The sequence below is a fragment of the Pelodiscus sinensis genome, chromosome 9, assembly GCF_052426305.1.
Source record: "Pelodiscus sinensis isolate ZL-2025 chromosome 9, ASM5242630v1, whole genome shotgun sequence".
Taxonomy (NCBI): domain Eukaryota; kingdom Metazoa; phylum Chordata; order Testudines; family Trionychidae; genus Pelodiscus; species Pelodiscus sinensis.
In genome coordinates this window covers 58,039,288-58,063,022 of record NC_143060.1, presented here as the reverse complement: position 1 = coordinate 58,063,022, position 23,735 = coordinate 58,039,288, and the positions used below count along the sequence as shown (strand labels likewise).

Genomic DNA, 23,735 nt, shown 5'->3' with positions numbered 1-23,735 from the left:
AACCTCCCCTGCTGCACTTTAAGCCCATTACTCCTTGTCCTGTCCTCAGAAACCAAGAGGAACAAATTTTCTCCTTCCTCCTTGTGACACCCTTTTAGATATTTGAAAACTGCTATCATGTCCCCCCTTAATCTTCTTTTTTCCAAACTAAACAAGCCCAGTTCATGAAGCCTGGCTTCATAGGTCATGTTCTCTAAACCTTTAATCATTCTTGTCGCTCTTCTCTGTACCCTTTCCAATTTCTCCACATCTTTCTTGAAATGTGGCGCCCAGAACTGGACACAGTACTCCAGCTGAGGCCTAACTAGCGCAGAGTAGAGCGGCAGAATGACTTCACGAGTTTTGCTTACAACACACCTGTTGATACAACCTAGAATCATATTTGCTTTTTTTGCAACAGCATCACACTGTTGACTCATATTCAACTTGTGGTCCACTATGACCCTTAGATCCCTTTCCGCCATGCTCCTTCCTAGACAGTTGCTTCCCATCTTGTATGTATGGAACTGATTGTTCCTTCCTAAGTGGAGCACTTTGCATTTCTCTTTATTAAACCTCATCCTGTTTACCTCTGACCATTTCTCTAACTTGCTAAGGTCATTTTGAATTATGTCCCTATCCTCCAAAGAAGTTGCAACCCCACCCAGTTTGGTATTATCTGCAAACTTAATAAGCATACTCTCTATCCCAATATCTACATCATTGATGAAGCTATTGAACAGTACGGGTCCCAAAACAGACCCTTGAGGAACTCCACTTGTTATCCCTTTCCAGCAGGATTTAGAACCGTTAACAACAACTCTCTGACTACGGTTATCCAGCCAATTATGCACCCACCTTATCGTGGCCCTATCTAAGCTATATTTGCCTAATTTATCAATAAGAATATCATGCGAGACCGTATCAAATGCCTTACTAAAGTCTAGGTATATGACATCCACCGCTTCTCCCTTATCCACAAGGCTCGTTATCCTATCAGAGAAAGCTATCAGATTAGTTTGGCATGACTTGTTCTTCACAAACCCATGCTGGCTATTCCTTATCACTTTATTACCTTCCAAGTGTTTGCATATGATTTCCTTAATTACCTGCTCCATTATCTTCCCTGGGACAGACGTTAAACTGACCGGTCTATAGTTTCCTGGGTTGTTCTTATTCCCCTTTTTATAGATGGGCACAATATTTGCCCTTTTCCAGTCTTCTGGAATCTCCCCTGTCTGCCATGATTTTTCAAAAATCATAGCTAAAGGCTCAGATACCTCCTCTATCAGCTCCTTGAGTATCCTGGGATGCATTTCATCAGGACCTGGTGACTTGCTGACATCTAACTTTCCTAAGTGATTTTTAACTTGTTCTTTGTGTATCCTATCTTCTAAACTTACCCTCTCTCTGCTTGTATTCACTACGTTAGGCACACCTCCAGACTTCTCGGTGAAGACCGAAACAAAGAAGTCATTGAGCATCTCTGCCATTTCCAAGTTTCCTGTTACTGCTTCTCCCTCCTCACTAAGCAGTGGGCCTACCCTGTCCTTGGTCTTCCTCTTGCTTTTAATGTATTTATAAAAGGTGTTCTTGTTTCCCTTTATGCCTGTAGCTAGTTTGATCTCATTTTGTGCCTTTGCCTTTCTAATCTTGCCCCTGCATTCCCGTGTTGCTTGCCTATATTCATCCTTTGTTATTTGTCCTAGTTTCCATTTTTTAATATGACTCCTTTTTTATTTTGAGATCATGCAAGATCTCCTTGTTAAGCCAAGCTGGTCTTTTGCCATATTTTCTATCTTTCCTACACAGCGGAATTGTTTGCTTTTGGGCCCTTAACAACGTCCCTTTGAAATACTTCCAACTCTCCTGAGTTGTTTTTCCCTTCAGTCTTGCTTCCCATGGGACCTTACCTACAAGTTCTCTGAGCTTATCAAAATCTGCCTTCCTGAAATCCATTACCTCAATTGTGCTGGTCTCCCTTCTACCTTTCCTTAAGAGCATGAACTCTATTATTTCATGATCACTGTCCCCTATACTGTCTTCCACTTTCAAGTTCTCAACTAGTTCCTCCCTATTTGTTAAAACCAAATCCAGAACAGCTTCTCCTCTGGTAGCTTTTTCAACCTTCTGAAACAGAAAGTTGTCTCCAATGCAGTCCAGAAACTTATTGGACTATTACCTTAAACTCCTTCTTTGTCTTGCCTCATATAAACAGGGTGTCCAATCATGACACTTTTTTCCCATTATACTTCTGAAATCTAACTTATTTGTTTTATGCATTCAACTAAAACTCTTGTCCAGGCTTTCGATGACTGCATTACTGCAACTTCTTTCTTCTCAGTAGCTTCTCAGGCATCCTTTAACCCGTGTTTCTCAACCTTTTTTTGCTCATGGCCCCCTTCTGAGCCTCGTTTACCTCTGTGGCCCCCCTCCTAGCCGCTGTTAGTTGGAAAAAAGGTACATAATTTACCTAATGTTCCTTTTTTTCCATGTGGCCCCCTAGAGGTAGGGCATGGCCCTGGGGGAGCCATATCGCCCACGGTTGAGAACCGGTGCTAACCTGTACAAAATTCATCTAAATTCTTCCTTGCTCATTACGTTTTTTTGCCTAGCCTTCATTTAGCTCTCCATCTTTCACTATGTTAGGCTCAAGTTTCTTATTATAATCTTCACTGCCCTTCACATTTCTACCTTTCCTTATTTCTTTTCTCATATCTACCTCATCCTCCTTCTCCCTCCTGCAAGCGATGCCAGCTTCAACCACCCAGTTACTTCATTCCTTCCAGAACATCTTTGCACTTTCTTCTGTGCCGTTCCTTATGATCTGATCCCTTGATCTGATCTTTTAGTCTTTTGCTACCTCCTCCTTCTATTCCACAACCCTTCTCAAGACCCCAGCTGTACTGTGAAGACATAAACCAGTCATGACAAACAGGCTAAGAAATAACTGGGGAAGGTTAATACTGGATGTAATCACAATACGAAATCACAAATGGTAAATTGTAGGAATGGAAGGAACCTCAAGAGGTTATCTAGTCCTTTTCCCTGCACTCATGGCAGGATTAATTACTATCTAGACCGTCCCTGACAGGTGTTTGTCTAAATTACTCTTTAAAACTTCCAATTATGGGGAGTCAGAACCTTCCTAGGCGATTTATTTCATTGTATAGCTTTATAGGAAGTTTTTCCTAATGACAAACCAAAACCACTTTTGTTGCAATTTAATCCCATTGCTTCTTTTCCTATCCTTAGAAGCTAAGAAGAATATTTTTTTTCTTTCTACTTGTAGCAACCTTCTTTGAACTTGAAAACTGTTATTGTGTCACCTCTCGGTCTTCTCTTCTCCAGACTGAACAAATCCCATTTTTTTCAATCTTGACCAGTTTTCCCTGTTAGCTGTGTTCTTGGTCGGCCACTCAGGAGAGATTCAGACACCACACAGCTGATTAGCAGAGTATCCATAGCTAGGTAGTTTCTTTTGGTGGGTGTCCATTCATATATGACATTGTGCACACGCAAAAATTTATTCCACACATGAATTAGAGGGAACATTGACCTTCATATGTTCTTGACTTTTAACCATTTTTGTTGCTCTTCTCTGGACTTTGTCCAACTCTTTCCTGAAATGTGACACCCAGAACTGCATACAGTATTCCAGTTGAGGCCTAATAAGCATGGAGTAGAGAGCCAAAAATTTCTTCTCCTGTCTTGCTTACAACACTCCTACTTGTACATCCCAGAATGATGGCTTTTTTGCAGCAGTGTTACATTGTTGACTCATATTTAGCTTATTGTTCCTCTGTGATCTTCTGCAGTACTCTTTCCTACATAATTTTTCATTTTGTATGTGTGCAACTTGTTCCTTCCTAAGTGAGGTATTTTGCATTGTCCTTATGAATTTCATTCTGTTTACTTCAGACCATTTCTTCAGTTTATCCAGATCAATTTGAATTTTAATTCTATCCTCCAAAGCACTTGCAGTCCCTCCCAGCTTGATTGATATCATCTGCAAAGTTTATAAGTGTATTCTCATCTACACCGTTATCTAAATCATTGATGAAGATACTGAACAGAACTAGTCCTGTAAGACCCTGCTCATTATGCCCTTCCAGCATGACTGTGAATCGTTGATAACTACTCTCCGGGAAAAAGTTTTCCAGCCAGTTATACACCCTCCCTTGTAGTAGCTCCATTTAGAACAGCAGTTCCCAACCTTTTCCAAATGGGGACCCATTACGACAATTCAGGAAGATTAGGTGGCCCAAGGCAATTCAAAAACGGGGGGAGGAGGGAGAGCAGAGCCCACCTGGGGAGGAGACACTTGGAGACCCTTTTGAAATGTAATGGTGACCCATATTTGGGTCCTGAACCTTTGGTTGGGAAACCCTGATCTAGACTGTATTTCCTTAGTTTATTTATATGAGAGTATCAAAAGCCTTACTAAAGTCAAGATACACCACATGTACATGCCACCCCTCGCCCCTGTCCAAGGCTTGTTAACCTGTCAAAGAAAGCTGTTAGGTTGGTTTGACGTGATTTGTTATTGACAAATCTGTGCTGACTGTTAGGGTATGTCTACACTAGCCCCCTAGTTCGAACTAGGGAGGCTAATGAGGGCGACCAAAATTGCAAATGAAGCGTGGGATTTAAATATCCTGCGCTTCATTAGCATGTTCCCGGGCGATTTTGGAAATTGACTAGCCCGGAAGTACTGCCCGTGACTACACGCGGCAGAGAAGGGCAGTTCCAAAATAAACCCCTTACTTCTAGTTAACCTAAGGTTTAACTGTTAATTCGAAGTAAGGGGTTTATTTCGGAATCGCCCTTCTTTGCCGCATGTAGACGCAGGCAGTTCTTCTGGGCTAGTCAATTTCCAAAATGGCAACCGCCCGGGAACATGCTAATGATATTTAAATCCTGCGCTTCATTTGCAATTTTGGTCACCCTCATTAGCCTCCCTAGTTCGAACTAGGCGGCTAGTGTAGACATACCCTTACTTACCTTATTATCTTCAGGGTGTTTGCAAACTGATTGTTAAATTATTTGCTCCGTTGTCATTCTGGATACTGAAATTAAGCTGACTGGTCTAGAATTCTTCTGGGCATGCTTATTTCCCCTTTTAGACATTGGCACTATATTTGCACTTTTCCCACCCTCTGGAATCTCTCCCCTCTTCCAAAACTTCCATAAATATAAAAAATTAAAAAGTTGTGTGTACAAGACAGTCTCCTTGTCCCTCATTCGGATCATATTATATATTTTTTGTATACTGTCAGCTCTTTAGGGAAAGGAATATACTTATCTTTGTGCTTGTTTGCACAGCTGCTAGTACAAAGCTGCACCAATCCGGATTGGTAGTGCTGTAATAATTGAAGGAATATCGGACAAAGAGAATGTTTAGCACAAGATGCTTGTACTATTGTTATTGAAATTGTGAAATGCTCTGCAGACTGGATGACAGAAGAAATTTTTCTGACTATTGATTTTGATGTGGAGAAGGGAAGGAAAGAGGAATAGGAGAACACAGAATCAGGGAGAGACACAGACAGCCTAAAGAAATCCAAGCAGAAAGCCAGTAAGCATAGTGTGGCCATGGAAGACACCAGAGAAAAGCTTTTTGGATTGGAACAAGGCCTTGGACTGTAAATAAGGAAGTTTAGCTCTTGTCTTTCGTTCCTCCTGCATTTGGAAAAACAAGGACTTTGTAAGTTCTATGTAAATAAATAAAATTGCCTAAAAGGAAATACTGGATTTCTGCTCCCAACTGGGACATCTCCAAGCCGCTCAGGTGAAATAGGGGCAGGAGTCAGTTATTAAATGCAAGGAGGGAATTCCTTGGATACCATTACTGTGCACTCCTGACTTGTCAGGGATGGGATATATGCTTGATAAGAACATTTTAAAAGATGTAGGATGTTAGCTGTGGCAAGTATTACTGTCTGTTGAATACATTTTTGGGCAGGGGGTTCCTGGAATTTTTAGTTGGTGAAGATACTTCTGTTTTCTTTTATAAATTCCATGTAACAAATAAGGAAACCGAAGCTCGAGAGATTGATCATTTGAGCATGCAAAAATGCAGTTTGCATGGTAAGAGTAGGGGCATAATTGAGTGCTAATTTTAAAAATCAGGTTCTAGTATTCCACCTTCCTAATTTTGGCTGAAAGTACTATCTTTGTATATCTCAGGAGGAGTTTTTCCTTTTGACTTAATGGGCTTTGCATCATGCCCTCAAAACACAACAGAAGTGACTAAATTAAATGCATGTTCACAAATAACTGGAAGTAATGTGCATATATTTCTTCCTTCTCACTGAAAATATTTCATGTAGTTACTTTTCACCAGGAGTTCGATTTTCCTCTAAGAAAGTTCTGTATACTGCTGCCACATTCATTAGTTAGCTGACTAAGGATGAAAGATCACAAAAGAGGAATTGCAGGGGATAACTGGACAAAAAGGACAAAATTACCAAGTGAGAGGTGTGTGAAAAACTAAGGCGCTTTTACACACTTCTCAGCAAAACCAATGATAAAACACTGCAAGGTCAGACCCAAGACAAATGTCTCATTCTCTGACAGTTGATTCAATACCCCTGGTATATTCTGTTGGCTGTTTTATTAGACTATACACAAACATACATTTTACACAATTATACATCAAATATATAAGCTTTTGTGGGCATGGTGGAGAAGCATTAATCCTAGCCTATGTTTCAGTTTGGAAAGCTGTTTGAAAACATCAGTGGTTTGAATACAGTTTGGCTGGCTGCTTATGGCGACCGGCAAGCCATGCTTACAAACCATCTCTCTCACAAGATCCCATACCAAATGGTATTTGAGACTGATTTAGGGAGAGTCTTATTTGACCTTTTTTAAACATGAGCAGTTTGGCACAGTAATAAACTGGTTTCATCTGCAGGTTTGGCACCACGCAGACTGCCACCCTGCTCTCTTCCATGTACTAATCTTCCAGTGTGTCCTCTTCAATGATATTTGATCTGAGGGCATTTAGTTTCTGTTAAGATTACCACCTGGCCTGCTTTGCACTGGCTCAGCTGTTTGTTTTTGCCTGAAAGCAGCAAGCTGAAGCAAAGCAGAAGCTAGTTTTTATTTTTCATTTTTTTAAAATTCACTCAATAAAAATATAGGGCCTTATTATTAGAAGAGCCAAGTATTTGCTGCTCCTCACTGACTGGAATTGGAAAGGAGAGGCCTAGTGGAGAGTAGTTAAAGCACAGGGCTATCTACTGGGAAATCTGAGCTCTGCTTCTAGCTTTTGAACAGCCAGAGAGCTTGAACCTTATTTTCTCAACAAAAACCCCTCAGTTCTGCATGTATTCTTACCATGACTTACCAAGTAAACTTCATGTTTGCATGCTCAAAAGGCAAGTCTGTTAATATCTTTGCTTCTATTTCCTCATTTGTTACATGGAAATAATAAAACTTAACTCTCACAAGGGTAAAGCTTAATTCCTTAACATTTGTAAATTACTTTGAGATCATCAAAATGTGTTGTAGCAGGGCAAGAATTATTGAACAAATCCTGTATTCTTTGCGCAAGGAAAATTTTCTCTCTCTACACCCCCCCCTTTAAGACTGAATAAGGACTTGAATATTTGGTTCTACATTATCATTTATTATTTACCAAAATGAACCAATAAATGTTATGCAGCTGATATTTTGCAGACATCTGAATAAAACTTAAAGTTACCAAATAATAGCTTCTTACCCTTTTCAAGAACAGTATGCTTTATTAACAGTCTGCTTCAGTCGTATTTCCAAGCTCCTTACCAGAGAAATGTTTCAGTTTTTGTTTTTAATGTGTTCAGCACATTCTTGGGTTTCAGGTGGATAAAGGACACAGAAGGCCATAGTCTAACAAACATCGTCAATCTGTTTCCTGTTTGTTAAATCAGTAGGTGGCTCATTCTTCACTTTGTAATACAGACTTCAACCCCGCACTGTGTGTATGTGTTTTTAACACCTAGTACATGAATATAAATTGTATTTTTAAAGGTTTGTTTTAAAGGACCAAGATGCTCCAGACAACAGTGTTAAAACGCACCATCAAATTAATAGGTCAGACACTATTGTTGCCTCAAGTGCCTTACTTATGAGATACTCGTTACAATTTAGGTCCAGTGACAGGTCACAAGTCATATTTTCTAGCAGCATGGGATAAAACATGGATTAGTGATGGAACAGTGCCAGAGTCTGTTGATTACGTGGTGGTTGTGTGTACAGGAGTCTACGTGACTGAATTCACATTGTAAAATTATCATTGCCCAGTGTATGAATTAGGGAGGCAGGGACTTTATACGGCAGGCATTTGTCATTAGCTTTGGCAGTTTATAGAAGAATGCTGAAGTCCTTACTTTAATATAAAAGAAGCATGTATCCCTTTGGTCAGTGTTCATTGCATGTTCCTTCTCTGTGCCTAATCTGCAGAGCATATGGGTTTATTAAAGCTTTCAGATACAAAGCCTGGTTCTTTAGCTCAAGCTGTAGACATACAAGTCTGACATTCAGCTCTGGAGTTTAGTCTTTGATGCTGGCCAAGATGGAAGCCATGAAATATGCACAGTATAATTTTGGGGAGGGGGGGTACCCTCTTGTACATCATAGAACCAGTACGATAAACAGCTTTTATTGTATAACTTTGACCACCTGCCGAAGCTTTTAAATGCACTGTCACGTGTTCAGGCCTTCACTGTAAAGTTATAACCCAATAATGAGCTAACATAATTAACTGCTTTGTTTTGACATCATTTTAGGAAGTGAGGAATGTAGGACTATTTACTCTGGGCAGTCTTGAGCAAAATGGCAACTTAATTAGAAGAACAAATAGTTGTTCATATTATATAAAAGAAATTCAGATGGAATCTAATAATAGGGTTGCTAGGCATCCGGTTTTAGACCAGTCAAAAAGGGACCCAGATGCTCTGCTCAGCACTGCTAAGGCAGACTCTCTGCCTACCTTGTCTCTGCACCATTCTCAGGGATGGCCTGCATGTCTGCCTACTAGACACGGGGCTATCACGGAGGCTTCATGCACTGCCCCCGCCCTGAGTGCCAGCTCCATAGTGCCCGTTATCTGGGAACTGTGTTCAATGGGAGCTGTGGGCTGGCACCAGCAGTGAGGGCAGCACACAGAGCCCCCCCAGCTTCTTTGCCTAGGAGCTGGACATGGCAACCACTTCCAAAATCCATCTGAGGTAAGTGCTGCCCACCCCAAACTCCCTCCTGCACCACAACCCCCTGCCCCAGATAGGAACCCCCTCCCACACCCCAACTTCCTTCCAGAGCCTACACCCCCTCCCCTACTTTGCACCCCAGCCTTGAGTCCCCTCTTGTACTCTGAACCCTTCAGCCTTAGCCCTGAGCCCCCTCCTGCATCTTAAACCCTTCATCCCCACCCCAGAGTCCACAGCCAGAGTCTGCACCCTAACCACCTCCTACAGCTCAGAGCCCGCTCCTGTACCCTGAGCCCCTCATTTCTGGACCCACTCCAGAGCCAACCCCCACCCAGCCTGAGCTCTCACCTTACTCTGCACTCCAGCCTCCTGACCCAACCCAGTGACGTGAGGGATCTGGGGAGAGCGAGTGATAGAGGGAGCAGGGATGGAACAAGAGTGGGGTGGGACCTTGGAGAAGAGGCAGGCCAGAGGAGGAGCAAAGGTGTTCAATTGTGTGTAAAGTAAAGGTTGGCAACCCTATCTACTAAGCCAACAGTTCTCTCCTGAATGCATTCTGATGTAACTAGGTGGAGCTGTATGCCTCTAATATTACCTGTAGTTGGCCTTCACTTACCAGGAGAGAGAGAAAAATTCTGGTTTGATGTTTTGAAGTTTTAAGACCGAGAACTTGTCTACACTTACTCTCCTGCAGCAGCACAGTTACTCTCCTTCGTGTAGATGCTATCTACATCGATGGGAGAGCTTCTCCTATTGATGTAGGTACTTCCCCGAGAGGCAGTAGCTATATTGATGGGAGAATCCTGCCCAGGAACATGCTGCTGTCTATGCTACAGTAGTATTAGAAGACTTAACTGGTGTTTCCCGGGTTCTCCAGGACAGGGGGCTGGCGGTCAAGGGTGTGTGTGTGTGGGGGGGGAGCCTTGGGGATATAGGTGGGGGGGACACAGGTGTGAGGGTGGGGGGTGAGGAGGGGCTCAGGGTGGGGGGTCCCATCTGGTGGGGCTTTCTTCCCCTCTCCCGCCCCCCCCCTTCCAGTCAGTAGGGGCCTTTCCTTCCCCACCACCAGGAGCTCACTTTTTTCTCCCCTCACTTTAGTGCTGCAGCCAAGGGCCAGCGTGGGGAATGAGTTTGGGTAAGGGGGTACTTACCCAATCTCGTGGCAGGCAAGGTGGTGAAGCCCCAGCCCTGCTGGCCACACTTTTGGTGGTGCAGCTGCCCCCAGTATTGCGTCCCTCCTCTCTCTGTCCCTCCCTTTCTGTGTTATGGAAAACAGTCCCATTCCTGACACTTCCCATTTCCTTAACACAACCAAACACTGACCTTGCTTTAAATTAGTATAAAAGGAAGCTGAATACCCAATTTGGTCGGTGGTCCTCACTCTTACCGTTTAGAAGGAGTTCTTGAACAAATAGACTCTCAGATGGACAGACAGACATTTCTAAAATATATAAATAGATGGAGTTAGGTAGGTAAAACTGTGTCACTCAGGGGTGTTGATTTTCCACACTTGAGCGGTGATGCTATATTGACATATGGTTGTAGTGTAGACCAGAGCTAACTTTGTAATGGTATTTTAGGTCAGTTTATTTAGACTTTCCATTAAGACTGTGTCCACACTAACAGTTTTGTTGGTATAATTTGTGTTGCTCAGGGATGTGCAAAATACTCCTTGGAGTGATATAAATTACTCTGACAGAAGCATCAGTGGGCAGTGCTATATTGGTGGCAGACGGTCTTCCCCCAACATAGCTCCTGCCACTAACTGAAGGTAGTTTAATTTTGTCGACAGGAGAGCTCTCTCCCGGGAGCATAGAGTATCTACATGAGTGATCTTACAGTAGCACAATTGACGGTATACCTTAGCTTGCTAGCAGTCATTAATTTTCATTGCTACTGTGCAAATATTTGACTTTCAATAGTAAATTATGATATTGCATACTCTTTAAAAAGCTAATGCATTTCAGTAGTGAATTAAGAGATATAGTTTGTTTGAAAAGTGTTTGGGATCCTACAAGATAATGACTGTTATAAAAATGACAATCATTAAAAATATTTATAAATATTTAAATAGTTGTGAAAGACTTAACGTGTTGTTAAGCTTTGAGGTTTATATTGAAATGAATGTATTTTGGCTCGTGCTAAGGAAGCACAGTCATCTTTAAAAAAATCAAACTTCTTGCTGAGAATTTGTTCTCTGCTATTGTTACAGATAAGATCCAAGACCTACGAGCATTATAACTAAAAGAGTTAAAAGGGGAAAAGTCCTCTTTTGCTCATTCTGTTCACTTTGTGTATTTTGACCACACTTTGAAGAATTAGCAAAACAGGTTTTATACAGTTGTTCTACGTCAAGAAAAAAAAGTCTTAAAAATAGGAAAATGTGACGCTACGTCCACAAAAATTAGCATTTCTTACTAGCTGAAACTGATTTTAACTAATTTTTAAAAAGCTGAGTACATTTCTTATTGACAATGTACTTTTAAAAATCATATACAGGCAGTCCCCGGGTTACGTACAAGATAGGGACTGTAGGTTTGTTCTTAAGTTGAATCTGTATGTAAGTCGGAACTGGCGTCCAGATTCAGACACTGCTGAAACTGACCGCCAGTTCTGACTTACATACAGAATCAACTTAAGAACCCCAGGCGTCCCCAAGTCAGCTGCTGCTGAAACTGATCAGCAGCTGATTCCAGGAAGCCCGGGGCAGAGCAACTCTGCTGGCACCGGAGCAGCGAGAAAGCCCCGTTCGTAAGTGCGGATCCGACATAAGTCGGATCCGCGTAAGTCGGGGACTGCCTGTATATGCAATAACCTGTCACTCACTTTTGAGATATTTTCTGCAATCTGGTAGCTAAATATTTATTTAGTTTTAATTTATTTATTCTTCTTTGAAAACCATGTTCTTTCGAAATCAGTTCACCTTATCGATAATTTTAAGTTCTGCTAGTGATTAAATTTGTATCTAGTTAAAGGGATGGGGACCTATGGCCCAGCATGCGGCATGTCTTGATCCGGCCCACGAGGCTTGGGCTCTCTCTTCCCACAACAGAGCAAGCCAGAGCTGGCTTGTCCTGCTATGGAGTCCGGAATCCCAAGCGTAACAGGCTGGATCAATGCAAGTTACAGGCTGCATCGGGCCCACGGGCTCTGCCTAGCAGGGGAGAGGAAGTGGTTCTTCATTCTGATGTCATCCCCTACTCCCTCTGGCTGGGGAAATGGCAGCTCAGAGAAGCTCTGGTCATGTGCTCACATGCGGTTCTACCACAGGGGAATGGTCAGAGGCCATCTGGGGGACCACCAGCCATGCAACTCCTCCCCCAACACAGGGAAGGGTCAGGACCATTCCTCTTCACCTCTGCTCTACTCTTCCCTCTCTTGCGCTGTCCTCTCCCTGCCTCTCCTCTTCCCCCCAACCAAAGCAGCGCCGTGGACCAGCAGGGCTGGTGTCAGCAGTAAAGGTCCAGTCCCCCGCCCTCCTCTGCACTCGTCAGCAGAAGCAGGGGAAGTGGAACAAGGTAGCCCCAGCTGCTTTGCTCTCCCAACTACATCCATTTTCTGCTGGAAAGTGTGGGACAATCCTGCCTTCTTCCCTGGAGCAGTGTGCTGGGAGAGCAAAGCAGCTGGGGCCATCTTGTTCTGTTTCATGCACCGGCAGTGAACGTGGAGAGCTGGACACCCTTCCTCAGGCTGGCCGACCTGCCAGCCCTTCCCACCCTCGGTATTTGAGGCATGTGACCCCTTATGCTCCTACATTGCCCCTGCTTTCTATCCCCATTGCTCCCATTGGCTGGTAAGCACAGCCAATGGGCGCAGCAGGGGGGTGGTGCCTGTAAGTGCAAGGCGATGCAGAGCCACCTGCACCTCCCCACCCTGGGAGCTGCACCAGGTGGGTGCCTCAAACACTTGTCCCTTCCCCCCCCTAGACCTTGTACCCCCAGCCCATTCCTGCACCCTACCTCCTACCCAGACCCCACCCTCAGCCTGCAACTGCATCCTACCTCCCACCCAGGCCCTGCATCCCCAGCCCGCTTCCTGTCAGTAACCTCTCACACACTGAACCCCTTGGTTTTTATCTACCCCAGATCCTATGTGGCCCCCACAAAATTCTAGCCTAAGCCCCCAGAGGAGTTAATCTGGCCCTGGGGTAATCCCTGAGCTTTGTTCCTTCTCCTCTTCCCTCCCCTGGGGCTGGAGCATGAGGGGAGTTTCTTCCTTTTTTCTTCTTCTCAATTGGGGACCACTTCTGTGAGGTTTTTTTTTCTCCTTTCACTTGAGGCTGGGTCAGTGAGGTTTGGTTTTGTTTGCTTCTCACCTGTATGTGTCTCCTGACTGATTTTCTGTGGGTCACAAAAGGTTCCCCACCCCTGAGTTAAAGGAGTGATGTAATGTATGTACTGAAACGTTTGCGAGATCACGCTCTGTGGACATGCACGTGAGCGCCTTTACTCCCGGGAACGGTCCCGTGCTACTCGATGGGACAGCTCACATTAGTGAGCACTAGCTGCTAAGCAGTGTTAACAGGATGGTCAGTCAGTTAGAGCTTCTCAGTTGGAAATTCAATTTTCTATTTATTTTTCTTAGTATGTTTCCTTAAAAAAACCACACACATAATGAACCAAAGGAACTTTTACAAAACTTGGTATTGGGGGAGAGGGGAAATGAGTCTGCTTCTGACTTGAGTCTTTGTATGCCAAAGTTCTGCAGAGAAAGAATATTTAAAATTATTAATAAACCTCTTGGTTTGTAATGGAAACCCTGACAGACATTTCATGTGGCACTAGTGACTGCCGCAGTGCTAATAGCATCTGGCAGCACAGCCATTGCCATCTGTTAATACTCAGAAATTCTGGTAGTGCATATCCTTTTGGAGGAGCTAATAAGTAAGAAATCTATCAAATGAAATCATCTTAATTTGATGGCTGCTTTACCTTGATCATGATAAACTACAACATAATGGGGAGATATATCCCCAAAGTACAATAAAAAATATCCATGGGTGTTATAAAACCTCCTTTTTGTTGTTGAATATTCAATATAAATATTCAGGCATCAAAGTCTTTGCTTTTTTAAAAAAAGAAAAAAGTGGTGTAAGGAACAGTATGGAAGTAGCTATAGTGCTATGAATTTGCCACATCCTTACAAAGTGCATGATCCTACACTGGGCTGGAGAGTCACGGTCCCTTTTAAAGTTTAGTTTAAATTTGTAAAAAGTGTGTTCGTTTCTCTTGCATTAAGATGTCATATTATATCCTTATTGGTGGAAGAATGTTTTTAACTTCTCAGTAGTATAGCTGCATCAGCAAGACATGGAGCACTACAACATGGTTTTTAAATGGTTCACCCACTAGGGGGTTGAATGAGTAGTTGACTAGTTGTTAATCTAGTGGACTACTCGCATTTTCCCCTGCCTTGCTATCTCTGTACCAGAGGCAGCGGGGACAAGAAGGGGGGAGAAACAGGAGCCGGTACGGGAGGAGCCAGCTTAAAAGCCAGTTCCCTCTAGCACCTCCCCCACATTGCTGCTTATATCAGGGGCAGCAGTATGGGGGCAGGCAAGGGAGGCTGCTGCAAAGCAGCCTCTGCCTGCGGTGAGCCTGGGCCCACCGCGAACAGAGGCTGGTCCCCAGCAACAGCCCCTTGCATCAGCCCCGCCACAGACACGTGGTAGTCTCCCCTGCCCCCTTCCCGCAGCAGCCTCTGTCCGTGGGGGTTTGGACTCCACACAGACAGGGGCTGCTGGCACCTCTCCGTCAGAATCAGCAGTGTGGGGCAGCAGGCAGCCTGTCTACAAGGGCAGCTGGTTTTTAAACTGGCTCCCCTCGCAGACCTGTTCCCGCCTGCTGCCCCACACTGCTGCCTCTGATAGAGAGGCAACAGGGTACGGGGGCAGATGGAAGCCAGTGCTCGGGGAGAGCAGCACAGTGTAGGGGCAGGTGAGATCCTGGAGCAGATCCTGTCCGTGGGGGAGCTCGGGCCCCTCACAGATAGGGGGCTTCTGCCGCTCTGCACTGCTGCCTCTGATACAGAGGCAGCAGCACAGGGTGTCAGGCGGGAGCCAGTCTGTGGGAGGAGACAGTTTTTAAACCAGGTCCCCTCGCGGACCGTCTCCTACCTGCCACCTTGTGCTGCTGCCTCTGATACAGAGACAGCAGTGCGGGGTGGCAGGGGGCTCCCCTGGAGTGGGACTGGAAGCACACTGGGCAATCGTATAATTGTGTAACCGATAAGTTTTGGTTTGGTTACACAATTATTAAATTAAATTACATCTAATATTACATATTGGCTACGTCTACACTGGCCACAATTTCCGGAAAAGCCATGCAAATCAGGTAAGTCAGGATAGGGAAATCCGCGGGGGATTTAAATATCCCCCGTGGATTTAAATAAACATGTCCGCCGCTTTTTTTCCGGCTTGGGGAAAAGCCGGAAAAAAAGCGTCTAGACTGGCGCGATCCTCTGGAATAAAGCCCTTTTCCGGAGGATCTCTTATTCCCCAAGCTGGAAAAAAAGCGGTGGACATGTTTATTTAAATCCGCGGGGGATATTTAAATCCCCCGCGGATTTCCCTATCCTGACTTACCTGATTTGCATGGCTTTTCCGGAAATTGTGGCCAGTGTAGACGTAGCCATTAAGTATTATCTGGATGGGAGCTTAAATTAACTGATCTCACAGTAAGTAGCTGTTTATGTGGGCATAGCATAATTATGGGAAGAATGGAAGAGTGACATAAATCGCACTGCATAGTTACATAGGTTCACCAAATGCATAGCTTGATAGTTCCAAATCACTTGTCGGTCTTGGTTGGTTGATAGGTTTTATTTGATGTAAGAATCCAGACTGAATTATTATTTAATTGTCTTTGAAATATTAGGAAATATTTGATTTATTTTGTTCATGCTTTGGAGAATATTTCTGGAAATCTATTTTTATCAGAGCAAATATTTGTCCTGTGTTACAAAATATTACTGCCAGTAAATAATAGCTATCAACGTAGTGATGAGCCAGCTTAAGACAGATCCTTGCAAGAATGAGTTGAACTCAATTTTTATTTGTGTTCTGTTTTGAAAATTCCTTTTATTCTGCCCATTACTCCTGCTGAGCAACAGATGGAGATTAAAATAATGGAAATTTATTAATTATTGATGCCCATTTTGTAGGGCATAAAACATGACTGAGACATAAGGGGCTACATGAATTAATTTTTTGTATGGTGCTTTGAGATCTGTGAATAGAAGTCTTTATATAAACACAAATTATTTCTTTCTAAAAACTTTTAATTGCTCTTAGTTGGCATCTCCTTAGATGCCAACTAAGGCCTTGTGTAGCATGGGGATTGTCCTGATTTATGGGGCCCTAATGCAGTTCTATTAATCTGGTATCCCTCTGCCCTATGGTAGTGGCAGGATTGCACCAATTTTTTAGAGCAGTGATCTTCAGCAACACGCTAATGAAATATTTTAATAAAAATTTTAAACTAAAGTCCTGTAGATTTAGGCTTTGTCTGCACTACCAAGTTTTGTCACCAAAAATTGCCCTTTGTCGACAAAACAGTGCACAGGAGTGTGACTTTTATTGACCAAAACACCCAGTTTTGTCAACAAAAAACTTCCACCTCTGAGAGAGAATTTTTCTTTTTTCCTCTCTTTATTGTTGACAGAGAGCCAGTTTAGAATCTGCTGTTTGTTTTGTCGACAGAACTGGCTTCCACCACTATCCCCCAATGCCTGCCCTGATGGCTGTGCTCAGTGTTTTGATCTCTGCTGCCCTGTAGACATGCAACTTTCCCTTTCAGAGCTCTGGGAAGAATATGACAGCTGAGTGAGCTGCTCCTTTTGGGGAACAAACAAAGAACAAATCATTAGAATGCTCCTGTTCTGCCCTGTGCTAGGAAAACCGGCAGGCAGACTGCTGCTGCAGGGGGAGGACAGATGCCGGGCTGCTTGACATTTTTCAATATGGATTGCTCACAGAGCTACTTATGAGACTGCTCCCTGCAGTTGAGAATGCTGTGGAAGACCTCGGAGGGAATCCCAAGAAGTGCAGAGAGCATTCCTGGTATCCCACAACACTGCACTCTGGGATACCTATCCACAGTGCACTGCTCATACTGTGGGAGATGGTGCCGCCAATGTGGACATGTTCTGTTGACAGAAAGAGCAAGAATGAACACCCTCTGGCAATTTTTGTTTTGTTGGCTTTTGGGTGTCAGCATAAGTTTGGTCGACAAAACTTGGTAGAATTAACATGCCCTGACACAGTAAATTCAGAAAGTGCCATATATACCTGAGGTTGGCAAATGCCTGTTAAGTGATTTCATTATTACTTGAATGGCTCTTTCACGGGTTCAGTGTTCTACTAGCAGGCCGGGTTTTCAGTTTTAAATTAACTAAGGGCTGTGTCCCCTGCTTGTTACGCTCTCCAATTTCCCTCTCTGGTGGTAGACAGCCCGACTCTTCCCCTAGACACCGGCAGGGTTGAGGCTATACCAGCCCCAGCTCTCCCTCCATCTGCTGGGGGGGGGGGGTGCCTCGCCAAGCCTGGCTCTCTCCCCTTGGTCACCAGGGAGGAAAGGGGGGGGTCTCTCCAAGGCCTCGCCAGGCCTCGCACTCTCCCCTCCAGCTGCTGGGGCGGAGGGCCTTGCCGGACCAGCCTCAGCCCCGTCCCCTGGCTGTCGGACAGGGCTAAAGCCTTCCCAGCCCTTTACTCTCCTGCCGGGTGGAGTGGGGGTCCTTTCTGAGGCCTCGGCAGGCCCTGCGCTCTCCCTCCAGCTACCGGGGGGAGAGGGACTGCTCTGAGGCCTCGCTAGGACCAACACTATCCTCCCAGCTGCTGGAGGGGAGGGGGCTACTCCAAGGCCTGGCCATGCCCCGCGCTCTCCCCCTGGCCACTGTGGGGGCTGTAAGGGGCCGCTCTGAAACCTCGCCAGGTCCCGCGCTCTCCTCTCTGCCTCTGTGGGGCCACACTGAATCCTCACCAGGCCCCACTCTCTCCTCCTGGCTGCTGAGCACCAGGGAGAGGGGAGGAGGAAGGTCACAGGGCAGCAGCCAAGCACTGGGGAAAGGGAAGAGAGAGGAAGAGGCAGATGGGATACCAGAGTGGCGTGATGACATATAGAGAGAGAGACTAGATCCTCTCCAGAGGAAGAAGAGCTACAGAACAGGGATAGGAAGAGGCAGATGGATATTAACTTATGGTGCCCCAAAGTTTTGGGTGCCCTATGCATATGGGGAAGGATGACTCTGGCTAAACTACTGCAAACCCCAATGGTAGACAAAGTTGTAATTGCATCTGATTGAAACCTAAGTAAGGTGCGAATCACAGCTCTTTCTTCTTTTACTGAAGTTGTGTACGGGTGATAGGAATTTAGGCCCACATTCCTGTATCTATGGTAGGAGTGCAAGAAGTGGTATGAAATGAAGTGTGGTGTATGAATGTTGAGAGAGTGGAGATTGCAGAACTAAACTTTTATTTTCATTACTAGGCAGTGTGTGTGATGGTGCATTGCATATTCTTTATGAAAATAAGCTTATGTAGATCAATGTGCATAACTGGAAGATGTTTTATGCAAAATACTTCTTGTAAGGTATCATTTGAAGTTATATTCTGCTGCATTTGAAGCTAAAATATGAAGTACAAACCTGTTTTACTAATCTAGACATGCTAAGTGAGGGCCATTAAGGGTATTTCAGAAGGTTGATGGCCATTCATAAAGGCAATGATCTGTAAATGGGTTTGTTTTTCACTATAAATCAGTCAGTAGGAGGGGTGCAGAGTCCCCAAAAGGACATGTGTTTAGGTCTCCTGATGCTGGGACTCATCTTGGATGTTCTACTTTTCCACTGAAAGTGTGAAAAAGTTTAAATTGAACACAAAGGATTCCTGCCTTTGGCAAAATCTATGTGAAGATGGGAAGCCAAACATTAGGAGCCACTGGCACACATTAGAACACTTCTGCTTACCACCCAAGATGACTTGCAGGAAACATCTAAGGCTGAATAATGGGAATGATTGGGTCCAGCCTGTGAAAAAATATGATTAGAACAACTGGTGTAGAGTAAGATACTGCATGTAACAGGTTTCTTAGTGTATTAGGCTTCTCTGGTGTGTTTTGTTTTGTTTTTGTTTAGTAGCTTACATTGTTCTGTCTGCTATCTCTTATGACCACTTAAATCTACTTTTTATACATAATAACATCACTTTTGTTTATTAATAAACCCAGTATTAAGAATTGTTACTGGTGGGAGGGACAGCTGTGCATATCTCTCTTACATCAATAAAGAGGGTGAACATTTTATATAGTGTAAGATGGATTTTTCTGGGGTTCTGTTCCCATTGGAGCTGTGCCCCTGGTTACTGTGTCAAGTCCCCTTTGATTGAGTCTTCCCAGTGCTGAGTGGATCTCTGTTTCTGTATATAAAATCATGAGTGGTGTGGAGAGGGCAGATAAAGAAAAGTAATTTATTAGTTCCCATAATAGAAGAACTAGAGGACACCAAATGAAATTAATGGGTAGCAGGTTTAGAACTAATAAAAGAAAGTTCTTCTTCACACAGCGTGTAGTCAACCTGTGGAACTCCTTGCCAGAGGAGGCTGTGAAGGCTAGGACTATAATAGAGTTTAAAGAGAAGCTAGATAATTTCATGGAGGTTAGGTCCATAAAAGGCTATTAGCCCGGGGATAGAAGTGGTGTCCCTGGCCTCTGTTTGTCAGAGGCTGGAGAAGGATGGCAGGAGACAAATCGCTTGATCATTGTCTTCGGTCCACCCTCTCTGGGGCACCTGGTGCTGGCCACTGTCGACAGACAGTCTACTGGGCTAGATGGACCTTTGGTCTGACCCAGTATGGCCATTCTTATGTTCTTATGTTATGTTCTTATGTGCTACTCTGCCTTTGGTTGTGATGCTATCTCTGTGCCAGTGCTAGAGTGGGCTGTATGGCTTGGCTGAGCAGGCCCAGGTGGTGGGGCTCTCCAAAGAGAAGGTAGGCAGGCTCAGCGGTATTTTCATCACAACAAGTAGTAGTCACAAGGAGATTTCTGTGGCTGAACCTGTCCCAGTGTGCACCTATAGGCACTGAACTTGCATACTTTGCTCTGTATTGTATTTCCAGATAAATGATAAACGTCACTGTATGTCTCCAGTATCCATTATCACAAGCTGCTTTGCACAGCAGCAGAGCTGTGGGATACAACAGCAAGACATGCCATGTGTATGAGAATGAAAGTTGACCATGTACCTCTGTTTCTGATATGTTCCCAGCCTAGCCATCTCTTTCGCTCTCATTAGCCTGGTGATCTGTTACTCTTCTCTCTCACTTGACAGTTTTATTGGCTTATCCTACATGGACACACTAGGGATGTCAATGTGTAGTCAACTATATGATTAACAGATAAGCCTAGGCTTGTCGGTTAATCTTGTCAACTACATGCATTTCCGTCCCCGTGGACATGGGCTGCTGCTGAATCAACTTCCTCCCCTCACCCACTTCTGCCCTCCCCAGCAGCAGCCTCTGTCCATGGGGACCTTGGACCCCTGCAGACACAGGCAGCTGCCACCCCACGCTGTTGCCCCTGTATCAGAGGCAGCAGTGTGGGGCGGCAGACAGCTGGTCTGTGTGGGGAGCTGGTTGTTAAACAGGCTCCCCTCGCAGACTGACTGCCAGCCACCCCATGCTGCTGCCTCTGATAGAGAGGCAGCAGCACAGGGTGGCAGAGGCCTCCCCGGGAGTGGGGCCAGAGCACACTGGCTGCCAGTCCTGCCCCCGGGGACTATCGACATGATTATCCATTTAGTCAATACCTAACATCCCTAGCACACATGGAAAAAAAGTCCTCTACAGATAACTCTGTTGAAGCAAAATTAAAAGATGCTATGAAAGCAAATGAAATTCGGAAGGTGGGATGCATTCTTTATCCTGATGCTTCAGCATTGTACCACTGAGTAATGTGAGATAATGACTGGTAAGATGTAACATTATGAGTGAAGGCCCAAGATTAGGCTTGGTTTTTTTCTGAATTTTATTAACTAATTTTCAAGTCTTGCACTCCTTTCAGAGAGATTACAGAGATATTTGCACCACAAAATGTGTTGAGTATGCATAGGAAGTTGATGCTTCCAGTCCTTGTGGAATTATTCATTCAAGAATAACTGTATGATGGCCCACTTTTAAAATCCAGTAATGCACCAGACTATTTTTTAAAATAATTTAAAGTGCTAGGTTAATTTTTTTTAAATGAAACTATAGAAGACAAAACAATCATAACAATTATGTTATAGTTTCACTTTTCAAAAATGGTCACAGCAGCAATGTGTCCAGTAATGAGATTGATTTATTTAGTTGATAGACTGTAATATTTCACTCAGTTCTATGCCATCTGTACTGTCAGATTTCTCCAATGCAAAACACTTTAATAATATTTGTTTAAAATGGTTATATTTTTTCCAAATTTTGACAAGGTAAGCGATACTTTGTATGCCAAGTTTTGATTCATAACAAATTTTTGTTCTGAAAATAAGGTTGTACCCTGAAATGCTAAACCAGTGATTTTCTCTTTGTCTTTTTTTTAATGATTCTGTGTATTGGACACAGTTGTGTACCTGTCCATAAGCATATGCTGGAGGACTTCTTACTCTGACTCCTGAAATCCTCATTTCACAAGGAGCAAGGGAAATCAGAGAAAGAATGCTCTTTCTTGGACTTCCTGCTGTGTAGACAGCGCCAAAAGCCGAATTAAGGTATTTCAACTTAAGCTACCTCAAACTATGATATTGACGTAGCTCAGGTTGTGTCCTGTCTTTCAGCTTTAGCCCTGCTGTGTAGACAGCCCTAACAGTTCTGCCTAAAGAATTTTCTTCAGTGATATTTCATTCCATTACTATGCCCCTAAAATTTGCTGCTACTACTTTACTTATTCACCACCCATGTTTTGAGCCACAGAAGAACTGAAGTCTGAATGTGCATAAGAAAGAGCGAGAACGTGGCATTTTTGCAGATGAGTGTGATCTTAGCACATTCAGCAAGGTTCTGAATTGACTGTGGGAGACAGAAGTCTTTAACCACAATCCTGTTTTGAGAGAGTGAACTCTAGAAGTAAGAGGTTAGTTCAGTCTCTGTGATCATTCGGTATTTTGCTTCACTATCTCAATAAAGGTGCCAGTTAGTGCTGCTTATGATGTAATCGCCTGTCTATGAATGACTAGACTCAGATTTTACACCGGCTACTAGACAGTAGAGATGAGAATAGTTAACCCGTGGTCTGGGCGCTACTCCAGCCTTGTGGGGCCAGGAGGTATGCTAACCTGGCCGAAGCAGCCCCTGCCTGCGGAGGGCCCCGCTCCGGTGCACTGTAGACAGGCACTGCAGCCTGGCCAGAGCAGCCCCCTTCTGTGGCAGGCTGGCTTCCCTCTCTCCGCCCCACCCGCCTCTGTTTAATTGATTAACCATTTAAACATAATGTTTAACTGGCTAAGTGATTAGCTGAGATTTTACATCCCTACTAGACAGTCATCCGAAAGTAACAACTTTGACCACTACCTCTCTGTGTTAGATTTAAACTAATGAGCTGTAGGCCCAAAGTTCTGTCTCCTATTACAAATCCCCTGAGTCATCAGATCCCTTTCTGTCATTTTTAACAAGCGTATCTGTGGGCTGCTAGCTGTGCTATTACAGGGCTATTACAGATTTCTTTAAAGATTTTTGATATACTTTCCTTGTGGTTAATGCTTTGTGTTTATAAATATCTACATTTTTATAAATCCATGTGGAGAGGCTGGTTTCTCTGTACTGCAAAGCAATGTTTTGATGACAAATATATAGAGAAGATATGTTTATTAAATGCTGATTATATGTGTGTTTTTGTGTGTTTCAGGAAAAAAGTGCCAGTTCAAATGTAAGACTTAAGTCTAATAAAGAGGTCCCAGGATTAGTACATCAACCCAGAGCAAAGTAAGTTATGCTTCATAATTTATTAGAAATGAATGCATAGTGAAATAAAACAACACCCTCAAAATACCCAAATTTTCCCATGTAAAGGCTGCACTGGGAGCTCCTAACAGTTGAAGAGCCACATGTAGATTAAGTAAAACAGATAAGAATGCAACCACCATTACATGTTTAATACCGATGGACAACCTATTGAGAATTGTGCGGATCAGTCTGTGACATTGCATGGCTGTACCTGTGAGAGATGCTGTGCAATTCCATAGGTATTCAATGAGCCAGAGGCTGAACTTTAGCCACCTTTGCAGTACCTTGTTCTTGGCTTGATTTTCAAAGATGCAAAACATTTTCCCTTGTTGAGTAGAATTACCTTGCCACATGTTACACACTATATAATATTTCTTGTGTAATACATTTGTTTATACACTAATGGTGGGGTAGAGGGCAGGGCAGTGGTAGGAAGGGAAGGGGCTTGTGGAACAGGAATGGACAGGCTACCACCTCCCCCAATTCGCTTGGACTCCCAGGGCAGAATGCACAACTGCTCCAACCAGGGATGATCTGCAGGCCAGGAGCTCGAGACCCCTGATTTATACCCTTCAACAAGGCAACATTGCAGT

At 43.9% G+C, this 23,735-nt stretch overlaps 1 protein-coding gene across 2 annotated transcripts in view; it reads left to right on the top strand.

Moving 5' to 3' along the window:
* C9H1orf21 (chromosome 9 C1orf21 homolog) overlaps positions 1 to 23,735 on the top strand; it is a 191,085-nt gene that overhangs the window by 150,330 nt on the left and 17,020 nt on the right. For both annotated transcript variants that reach the window (XM_075936770.2, XM_075936771.2), the window contains one exon: positions 23,045 to 23,121. In XM_075936770.2, coding sequence (XP_075792885.1) covers positions 23,045 to 23,121 — 77 coding nt within the window. The remainder of the gene's footprint in view (positions 1 to 23,044; positions 23,122 to 23,735) is intronic.